The sequence below is a fragment of the Hylaeus anthracinus genome, unplaced genomic scaffold (genome assembly GCF_026225885.1).
Source record: "Hylaeus anthracinus isolate JK02 unplaced genomic scaffold, UHH_iyHylAnth1.0_haploid 0, whole genome shotgun sequence".
Lineage (NCBI taxonomy): Eukaryota > Metazoa > Arthropoda > Insecta > Hymenoptera > Colletidae > Hylaeus > Hylaeus anthracinus.
The window spans coordinates 23,109,567-23,120,714 of NW_026533254.1; the positions used below are offsets into that span (position 1 = coordinate 23,109,567).

At 44.6% G+C, this 11,148-nt stretch overlaps 1 protein-coding gene across 2 annotated transcripts in view; it reads right to left on the reverse strand.

Moving 5' to 3' along the window:
• LOC128896579 (GAS2-like protein pickled eggs) overlaps positions 1–11,148 on the reverse strand; it is an 81,071-nt gene that overhangs the window by 32,325 nt on the left and 37,598 nt on the right. For both annotated transcript variants that reach the window (XM_054159952.1, XM_054159948.1), the window contains exon 3: positions 10,291–10,815. In XM_054159952.1, coding sequence (XP_054015927.1) covers positions 10,291–10,815 — 525 coding nt within the window. The remainder of the gene's footprint in view (positions 1–10,290; positions 10,816–11,148) is intronic.

The window sequence follows — 11,148 nt, forward strand, 5'->3', positions numbered from 1 at the left end:
CTTATTCGAATATACTTTCAGATATTCAGATAAATTTCTATTCGATTGAATAGTGGCTCAAATGAATATTAATTCAACTGAATACTTACTCGAATACACCATTTAAAGTGAAACATTTTATTATCCGAGGAGTTACCCAAATAAATATTCATTCAATTGACCAAACAACCTTCTATCCCATCCTCTAAAATAATTCCACTCCACAATTTCAACTCATTCATAATCCATAATAATCGAATTAGAAATTCTCCCCATATATTTCACCACCTCACTACCGGGTGCATCTGCACCCAGCCACTGAGTCAATCCATAGATCGCTGTGTACCCCGCTTTCCAGTGAACCAGCAGTCTCCAAGAGTCCGAACGAATTGTACTAACACGATAAAGTTCGACGTGGAACGCTTTCGTCCATCGATCGGCCAACAGTGAAATCTGATTTCTGGTCACCGCACCCTCCCGCCAACGGTACTGCTTCGGCAATTAAAGCCGTTTAGAAGCACTTCGAGTGCACTTTATTGGAATAACCTAGATGTTGCGATCGACCGCCACGAAAGGTGCCAACGGCGTCAATTCCGCTCCAAGACCCTCGAGAAAGCTCGAGGGCCACGGGCATGGGGGTTACTGGGGCGGTCGCCTGAATTTTTCTTTGATCCACCTTCCCCCAACCCCTTCCCTTCTGCCATGCACGGTGATTGTCGAGCGTTGACAGGCAAATCGAGTTTAATTTCACGGTGACTGCGAAGGTAACGAATCAGACGTCGACATTCTACCATAGACCGTCAAGTATATCGAGGGATCTAAGTCTAGGGGTTCCCAAATTTTTTAGGAGCTCCCCTCTCTAAGGGACAGGGTATTCTTTGGTATTAGTACACTCTTGAAATTAGTGTGCCTTGAAATGGAAATTTTTTGGAGGGAGAGGAGTTAAAGATTTGTTTTTTTCTAGATACATCTGATTTGTTTCTAGGGACACTCTGTAAGACACACAGAGTTCTAAGAGTCTACATAACCTCTGAAACTAGTGTGCCTTGGAAAGAAAATATTTTGGGAAAAAGGAGTTGAAGATTTGATCTTTCCTAGAGGCTACTGAAGTCTATCTGAAACCCTCTGTAAGAGACACAGAGTTCTTAGGTACGAGTTATCTTCTGAAATAGTGTGCTTTGAAATTAAATTTTTGGGGGAAGGAAGTTGAAGATCTGGTTTTTTCTACAGGTTTCTGAATTGTTTCTAGGAGCCTAATTAACCTCTAGGACCCTAGGTTTCTTGGACCCTAATTAACCTCTGAAATTAGCATGCTTTGAAGTAACAATTTTCTGGAGGAAAGTATTTGAAGACTTCTTCTTTCCCAGAAGTTTCTGAATTGTTCCTAGAGACCCTCTCTAAGAGACACAGAATTTCAAGATTCCAATTAACCTCTAAAACTAGTGTACTTTGAAATAAAAATTTATCACAGAGGATTCGATTGCCCTCTACAGTAACAACCTAACAAATTTTTCTTCGTATACAGGGTGATCCATTGAAACCAAAGTACCCAACTCTGAAATTAATCTCCTGAGAGATTGAACTCCGTTTCGAACGGAGGAATCTCGAGGATTAGGTTATGTCCCGGTCCCCTGGCATCGAACTCCATTCCTCGTACTCAGCTCGCGGAATGGAAAAAAAATTGAAGAAGGACCCAGCCAAGAGAGAGAGAAGCTCGGTCATGCGTCCGCGAAACTGCCATAAATGGCGTTGAAGTCTTGACGGCGCGTTAGTTATTACGTGCAATTAGCCCGAGATAGCGAGAGGAGAGAAGGCTACCGATCCGTGCAAGGTCTGGCTGCGGTCTGAGTCTTAGCTAATCACTGTTTATCGGCTCGAAGTCGGCGACTTTCAACGCGGAGTCGCAGGGACACGCTCGACTTCGCGGCGTTGGGCTCTCGCCTCAGACCACACGGGTCGAAACGTGTCCACCTATTATTTACACTTTTTCTCGACATTTTTCCTGAACCGTGATTACCCGCAGGCGCGCCAGGTGGAACCAAACAACTGTGTTGTTATTCTGTGTCGAACCAAAAACTGCGTGCACAGGTCTATAGATAAATTCATCAGCCTGGAGGGACATCTGTCTGTTCCACAGAATGAATCATGATTCGTTCATATATGCACTGAAATAGACCGAAAAAGGCTAGTGTTAACTGGTCAGAAATTAATAATTAGTGACGTCATAAGGGGGAAAAAGAAGTTCGTGATTTTTGTAAAAGTATGATTATCTGCAGGGATACCAGGTGGAACCAAACAACTATTCCCTGTAACATTTTATTCTGTATTGAACGCGAAACTGTGCGAACAGGTCTATAGGTAAATTCATCAGCCTAGAGGGACATGTGTTTAAGCTACATTACGGAATGAATCATAATTCGTTGATATGTGCACTGAAATAGACCGAAAAAGGCTAGTGTTAACTGGTCAGAAATGAATAATTAGTGACGTCATAAGGGAGAAAAAGAAGTTTGTGATTTTTGTAAAAGTATGACTATTTGCAAGCACACCAGGTGGGACCAAACAACTCTTCCCTGTATTATCTTCACCTACATTAAGCCAGAAACTATGTAAACAGCTCTACAGATAAATTCATCAGGAGAGCATGCCTCTAAATTACATTACAGAATGCATCCTAATATATCCACGATGAAGTACAGCCTAAATAGGACTGAAATCGTCTAATTACCACTAGCCAGTTGACTAATGCTAGCTAGTTGACTAATACTAGCCAGAAATTGACGCCTTGACGTCAGCAGGCGACAGAAAGAGAGTAACTGAAGAGTTTCGCCGCGTCTCAAAGGTTCCATTAGTTACGAGTTGGCGACCTAAAATTCAATATTCGTTGCCAGTTCCAAAGGCAGCGACTATCGCCGGAGCGACTCTAACCTCAAAGAGAGGAATTTCTCCAACGACACCGTCGTCCCCTGCTCGCCAGCAATTAACGGTGAGTAATGACGAGTATACTCGTCTTGCGACCTAGATTTCCCTCCATCGCGAGCCACGAAGCGAAGACTTTTTAATAATTCTCGAAACTCGCGAATATTTGAGGTTAGATACGATTTACGTACGAAAATAAAAATAACACCGAAACCACGTTCGAATGATTTGGAGTTTTTGAAGGTTCGCAGAGGATGAACGAGAGTAAACGTTCATAAGGGCGTACGTGTGCGAACACACAGGCATACTTATCGCCGGAAATGAAGTGTCGGCCAAATATCCGCGGAGCGAGGTTGGGCAAATATTTTTCCATCGATAATGACGCGTTTCCAAATAAGGGGGACCTCCGAAGATGGGTCGAGCTTTATCATTATCGAGTGCACGAAAATATTGTAAATATACAAAGTGGAGGTTGAAGATTTATCCCATAGATATCTATACTATATCTAGATCTAGTATGCACTAAAATGTATGTGTCTGATACGCAGTTATCTATATTATGCAGATATGTAACTTGACCATTGGACTGTGCTAACATAGTTTCGTTTCGTTTTTACAAATGAATCTTAAGAAAAATTAAAAACCAAATGGAAACAAAGTATGGGAGGTTAGGATCCCTCTCACATAAGAGAACCTGTTTGACGCATGCGCGAGAAAATCCACTGCCTCGTTGTAAATACTTTTCGATGTACTTTCTATGTACTAAAACAAAGGGCGTTAGCGAACCAAGTATAGATATCTGTGGTTTACCCTGATTTCCATCGTTTTTCCGTGCTAAAGCACGTGCTTTCGTTATTTCCCGCCAGAGGGCAGACCTGGGCCAATCAGAACCGCCGATATCCTCAAGGAAAAAGGAATTCGTCCTTCGTGGAAAGTTGGAGGACTTTGCGCTTGAACTTGATACGAAATGGGCTAACGGCGATCAATACGAGCTTTCGGCGCTTGCGAGGCAAAGCTCCCGGCCGCTATGGCCTGCAGAGACCACCCTGAAAACTTGCAGAAGCCACCATGCTTGTTATTATCATGGGAATCTCCATAGGCACCTGAATACGACGAACGTCTAGACGAATTGATTTCTTACCTCGAGCTTGTTTCGACTTACAAGAACCTCTACGTAACCTCAACGTTCGTTATGGAATATTAAAAAAATTAATAATACAAATAGACAAAATAAAAATAATATCCTGACCTCGAGAGTAAAAGAATAAAGAAAACAGATTTATATGTTATTATTCATTGCATCATCGATGTAATTAGCTTGCTTTGCCCTGTTGCGTTTTTAATAATGCTTCATTCTTTCAGTGAAAATATATTTTACGGAATTAAAATTGTCATGAAACATATGCTTTCAGCGATTCAAATAACTATGTGGCCTGAAGGTCAAGTTCAACATAAATGGTACAAGTTAATTTTTGTTGATAGTTTCCCCTTTATCCCGATGAAGATCATTGTTGCAAGCAGGAAATTCTTCGACTCGTGTTTAGAGACAGTTCACGAGTCCAGTTTGTTGTTGGAGGATTCTAAGAGCCTTGACTTAGGCAATTCCAATGATTCACCGTAACTCGAACCAACGCATCGTGTTTTACCGTGTCCCGGATAAGATAAGGGAGCATGTCAACCTTTTTTTCTAATCGATACTAGGAACGATACGCCTTTGACTTTCCTCTCGAACTCTATTCGTGACTCCATTGCACCGTTAGAACCGAGGAAATCCTTGGAAAAAGTAATGCGCGAAACATATTCGTTCCTCGAACAAATATATTCGACAACAACTTCGTATCTCGTCGAGATGTGCAAATTTGTAGTATTTTTAAATATTTTTTTTTTTTTCTAAGGAACATTAATCCAGTATTAACGTAATTTTATATGGAGTCTCTAAAGCTAAACGAAACATGAGTAATTGTTTGAGTGAGTACTACACAGGTCTGACCCCAGTTCTACCCTTCAATTCGAGTACTACACCCTACTGTTCCACAGTTAATTTTACCTCGTTAACTGGAATTAAACGATATTTGACCAGAAACTACCCAATATCCGACAGCATTCAGCAGTAACTTCCTACGGAAACATTCCCATCGATAAGAAGTTTGCTCCGTCCCATTTCAGCATTGCTGAAGCACCAATGGGGCTATTTTCGTTAGCCCGATAGAGAATTTAATAAAAGTTACCAATTTTTTTGTATTGTATCTTCATAAAAGTAGTACCATCGAATTGGTGAGACTTCCTCGAGGAACATAAGTCCAAACACGACCCTAATCGGACTACTTTCCATGACTCCAAAATTTTTGAAAGGCCAGCCATTTTTGAAAAATGGTAGCTACGTAAAACTCAAAATTCTCTGAATGTGGCCTTGCTTGTACTCATTTTAAACGAGAGAACATCATCGATCCAATGACAATACTTTCGAGAAGATCCAAAAAAAAGAAAAAACAATTATATACAAGAGGTCACCACAGTGGTCAATGCTCACTTCAACGTATAACCAAACGTATCCAAGTCTCCTTATCCACCGATCCCCTCTACAATTATCTAAAAGAAAAAAAAAAGAGGGAAAAAAAAACGAAACAAACGTTTACGGGACGTCTATGACCCGCGACACTGAATTTAATTACCCATACACGACTCCCACTAGGGGAAACAGAAACACGTGGACCGTTGGAAGTTCGCCGCGGAACCGATCGACCTGTGCAGATTTCCCTTTCGTTCTGCCCTTTATGGAACGCTGTGACACTGCCACCGCGCGGTGCTCGCCTGTTTGTATTCATACGCAATCGTGCCGCGGATAAATCGCTGCCGGCTGGACGTTCTGAACGCAGCTGCGATTCCGTATATGATCCTCCCCGTCCATAAGAAACCGTTTCCCGCAACGCGTGGCATTCTCTCCCTAAATGCAAATTCGCTAAACAACCGTGTGATCGCGGACGCGACTTGGTTTAATGGGAACGACGAACGTTACGGAGGCGCGGTGCGCGCTTTTCGACGCAGGCTCGACATTTCGCGGCTTCAACACCGATTCGGAGATACTATTACGCTGCGCCACTATACTATTATGCTACTAAATTATTTTGTGTATATAGTACTGTACTGTTGTTACTGTGCTACTGTACCGTATTGATATGCTACTGTATTATTCTACTGTTGTGCTATGCAACTATAGAACTATAGAACTATAGAACTATAGAACTATAGAACTATAGAACTATGAAACTATACATTTCCTTCAAAATAGGTCATATCATGCCCCATTTCTAGTAGTAGTCACGTCCTCACACTCGTCTTCCCAAACTGAGTCATTGCACCTAATTCCACTGAAGTGATCAAAGCCACCTGGTATCTAAAGCCCGCGATATGTAGATATTCGTAGCTACCAATGAAATCGATAATGAACCCGTCATGTGCTAATGGATTGATCCCTCGATCCGACGATAATAATACATCGAACAAGTATGACTCGGAGGGAACAAAGTCCCAGTAGCCGACGGTCCTATCTCACGAGTGTTTTATTTTGAATGATACCGACGATACGTGAAAGTTTCTTTCCGGTCGGATGCTTTCTCAGCGCGCGTAGCATCCCAGCCTCGATAAGTTTTTCCCACGGACGAGGAAAAACGCACGAGTTTTCTCGTAGATACCAGCCGCAATCGGGCGGCAGGATTAAAATAACAAAGCTGTCCCATTTCCTCCCATCTTTTGTGCAGCTATCCGCGGTATGCTCTTTAAAACACGCACAGGCATCCCGGGGATTTACCCACTCGCGAATATAGCCGAGCCTTACTGGCTGCGGAACGAGACGAGCAATCCGCTGATACACACTCGCAGGAATTCACGCGGATGAAATACTGGCGCCGAGATGCCCGACACCACGCCGTAACGGGGCTCGGTTTTGTGGAGGAAAACGTTTGTTCGACTTGCTGGGGACACGCCACAATAGAAGTACCGAGACCTTTCGAGCCTTATCTCCACCTTCTTTATTCGGTATTTGGTCCAGGGATCTTTGAGGCAGGGGGTTGAACAGGGAAAGGGTTATGAAATTACTGTTTTCTAATTTTTGGGAAAATTTGCAATTTTTGGAAGTAGCAAGAGCTTTACATCGACCTTCTGTCTTTGGTTTTTGGTTGGGGCTCTTTGGTTTGAGGCAGGGGTTTGAATAGAGGAAGGGTTAAAGAATTACTGTTTTCTAATTTTTGGGAAAATTTGCAATTTTTGGAAGTAGCAAGAGCTTTACATCGACCTTCTGTCTTTGGTTTTTGGTTGGGGCTCTTTGGTTTGAGACAGGGGATTGAACAGGAGTAGGATTGGTGGAATGGCTTTGATCTAATTTGCAAATATTAGCAATTCTTGGAATTAGCAAGAGTTGGAAGATTGTTGAAGACCAAAGAGCCGATGACGACCAGCCTCCACTAGAAGTCTGAATTACACTAAACTGACCTCATCGAAAAATCTCAAACCTGAAACTGGCAAACCTCTAGTATTCCAACCCTCCTAAAATCGAAACTGGCAGAAGTTAGGAAATTGTTCGAAACCAAAAAGCTGATGATGACCAGTCCCAGTGGTTAGTTCCTTGGTCCAACGTATTTCAACCAACTAAAAAATCCAAAAAGTTTAAGAACATAAGTGGTGGTATAGTCTTTCTCCGCAATGTATTTGAACCCTTGAGCTTCTTATCCCATCTAAATACTGACAACAGCTCCGTGACGCGAGCACTTCCCCCGGATGGTCCCGGACTCCTGGAAAAGCCGTCTAAACATCAGCGAGTGCAAGAGAAACGACGGTTTAAACGCTGCCTTGACGACTCTCTTCCGGAGCGGTCGTTTCGCGTGCGACTCGTAAATCGTATTAGCATGACACGCGGCAAAAAGTGTTTGGCGAACGGGTACACGTGTCTCCGGTGGTTTCCAGCCTCTAAATGGATAATGAGCACTAAATCACTCGCTAAATGTTACGCATTGGCGTTGGTAACGCGATCGTGGGCTGGACAGGCGTAATTGCTCGTTTGACCGATTCGAATCGATCGGGTCTCGGATTGCCACGAATCGTAAATAGTTCGTTACGTGGGAATTGTCTTAGTATCTATTCTACGAAGCTGTCGTCTCGTGGCGGGGATTAGCGATAAGCTTGGGTGAAGGTCAGAGGTTGGCCACAAATGGGGTATCGCCAGGTCTCAGGGGCAGGATTAGGTTCGCTCCTTGATCAGTGAAAGTTAGGTGAAGACAATTGTTGAATGAAGACCATAGTTGATAATCCGTGGAGGTTAGGATGCGTGGTGGGCCTAGCGTTCATGGTTGCTTCCTATGAGTCACAGAAGTCTCTCTTTCACAGCTATGCTTTCTTATCATCACAGCTTGCAATGGCCTTTCCACCACGTGGCAGGGATGTACAGCAACTATTGATCTCTCTGTCGGCTCTAGACGTCCACTTCTCGGAGCCCGTGGATATAATTAGTTTCAATCGTTTCCGTGGAATCGGTTATACCACCCAAGTCTGGGAAAAGGGTCACCAGGTCACACCAGTGGCTGGAACTCGGGAATAAGATCACGATGGAACTTTTAATCGACAAGGTTCTATAGCTAAACTCTGGGGTATGCATTAGTAGAGCTAATGCGGCATGAACTAGGCCAATAGAGCGCAGGGGATGTGTTCCGACATGGATAGTTGCCTTCTTATAGTCTACGTTAGGACACTTAGTCTCCAAACTAACTAAGATCGTCTAATAAAATCCCTGAGAATTTCCACCCGACTTACAATTTCCAAGCTCCGGAGCGTATCCAGACTCCGGATTCCAGAGCGCCAAGCGACCGATTCTGATTTCGCGAAAAGTATCAGTGAATGTCTCCAGCCAGTCAATGACTGCTCCCGACTGGCTCAGCGTAGGTGCACGCGAGATTTATCTATGCAACGGTCGCGTGTACCACGTTCACCGGTGCGTTCGGAATCTCGCCAAGGGAAAATGTCCTGGAATTCTTGAATACATCGACGATAACGTCGCTCCGGCGTATATACCCCGAGAAGAGAATTTCTGCGTCGTGAAATGCCACGCTCGCGCGTGGATCGTCGTTCTACACGTGTCGAGGCAGCCGCCGTGGAAAATAAAAATTGTGCTTTCGAAGGTTTCAGCGCGGAACTAACGGCGTCTGGCCGCTTTGACGCGACTGAAAGGCACCCGTGCATTCGAAAGCGACAAGGTACGCTCGTTAATTCGTTCCATCGCATGCGCCGTCGGTTTTTCGATTTTAACACCGTTACACCGGGCCTTGTAGATTAGGAGGATCGGAACACTGGAGATTTGCCAGTTTTGAGATTTTTTACCACCGGAGGTTGGTCATTGTCAGGTTTTTGGACTCGAAGCTTCAGCAACGTCTAAAAGCGAAGTAAATCACTGCCTCGGTTGAAAGGAATTAATTCGTATTCATAAATATGAAGGCGTGTTTGCACCTGCATGGCCGTTTCCGTTCGTAGTAAATAAATTTATTCGTTGTTGATTAATAAATAAGAAAAAGCCAGCCGGTTAGACGTTGCCCGTATGTGGCCGGCGATAAACATGAATTATGGAACGGGAATTATTAACGCCGCGGAGGTGAATACGTTTATCAGGAGTGCTTCTTTCGCCTTTCAACACTGAAATACGAATGACTACTCTCTTATTCCTGATCTCGTGATATTCACGGCCAGCGGGGAGTAGCGCCATAAATACGCTCGGATACACCTAAGGGCGCGAGTTATTTTCATAGCACATTGTGGCGGATGCTCCGAAAAAATACTGCTTTCGATGCTAGGCGTGGAATTAACAAGTTTAATGAGGTCCACGGAACAGGGACATGAACGTGGGTAAGAAACTAGGCGTGGTTTTTAAATCGGACCGTTTACTGCTTCAGTTCGCGCGTGCTGGGTCCAGAATCTCTTTGAAAACTATCTTTATCGACAGTATACGCTGCATTGCCTGCAAAGCGACCTACCTTATCGGTCAAGAGCTCTACATTACCGAGTCTTATCGTTGGATACTCTACATTACCAATAGGGAGGCCTACAGTATCGACAGATGATTCTGCATTACCGATTCTTTATCGATTAACTGATCTACATTACCGAGTTTTATCGACAACGTGCTCTGCACTGCCTGCGGAACCACCTACTTTATCGATTAACTAATCTACATTACTGAGTTTTATCGACAGCGTGCACTGCATAACCTGCAAAACAACGTATCAAGAGCTCTACGTTACCGAGTCTTACCGAAAGGCTCTCTACGTTACCGGTAAAGAGAGCTGCGTTATCGGCAGATCATTCTACATTATCGATTCTTAACGACAGACTAATAAGATACGCAGGACTCACCATTTCGTCGAGGCTCTTCAAGTCGTTGGTGACGATCTGTGGCTGGGGCCCGTATATGAGGCACGGCTCTTCCTGTTGCATGTCCGCGTACTCGTCGTCGCTCTCTTCGTTCCCGCCATTCCCGTGGGCGCCATTCGCCGCCTTGTTCTCGGCGGCGATCTCCCTGTCGATTTGCCTCTCCATCTGGACGAGCATCGGCGCCAGCATGCCGAATTTCGCTCCCCTCCTGGCCACCTCGAGCAGGCAGAGTATGACGTGACGCTCGTTCTTGCGCATTATCAGGTCGTCGGTCTCGAACAACAGGCACTCGATGATGCCCAGGCTGTTGCGGCACCAGCCGATGAAATTCGAGACGTTGTCGCGGGCGAAGAAGGTGCCGGCCTTCGCGTTGGGCAGGAAGGCCACGTCGCTCAGCTGGCTCATCGGCAACGCCAGCGACGAGGTTATCGAACGTGTCATCGAGATCTTGCGCGCCTGGCGACGCGCCACGTATTCCGCCGCAGACTTGCGTACGTTGTTCGAGTGCTGTAAACAGAAGACAGTGATGATTAGGTGGGACAGTTTATCAACGAGGTGAGGGAGAAGCTTAGCGAAGGCGGGAGAGGTTTTATCGGTCAAGGCTGGGAAGAACGTGGAACACGAATTCCAGAGCTGAGGATCTACCAAGTGCACTACATGGACCGAGCTAACCTAGACTAATTCGAAACTTAGAACTCTTGTTTATCTAGGTCCTCGAGAGTTCAGATGCTCCTGGCATAAACCTGCCTAGAAATCGTAGCTACCAAGTGGACCAAGCTAATCTAGATCTAGGTAAAACTTAGGATTCTTGGTTATCTAGGTTCTTCAGGACCCAGATCC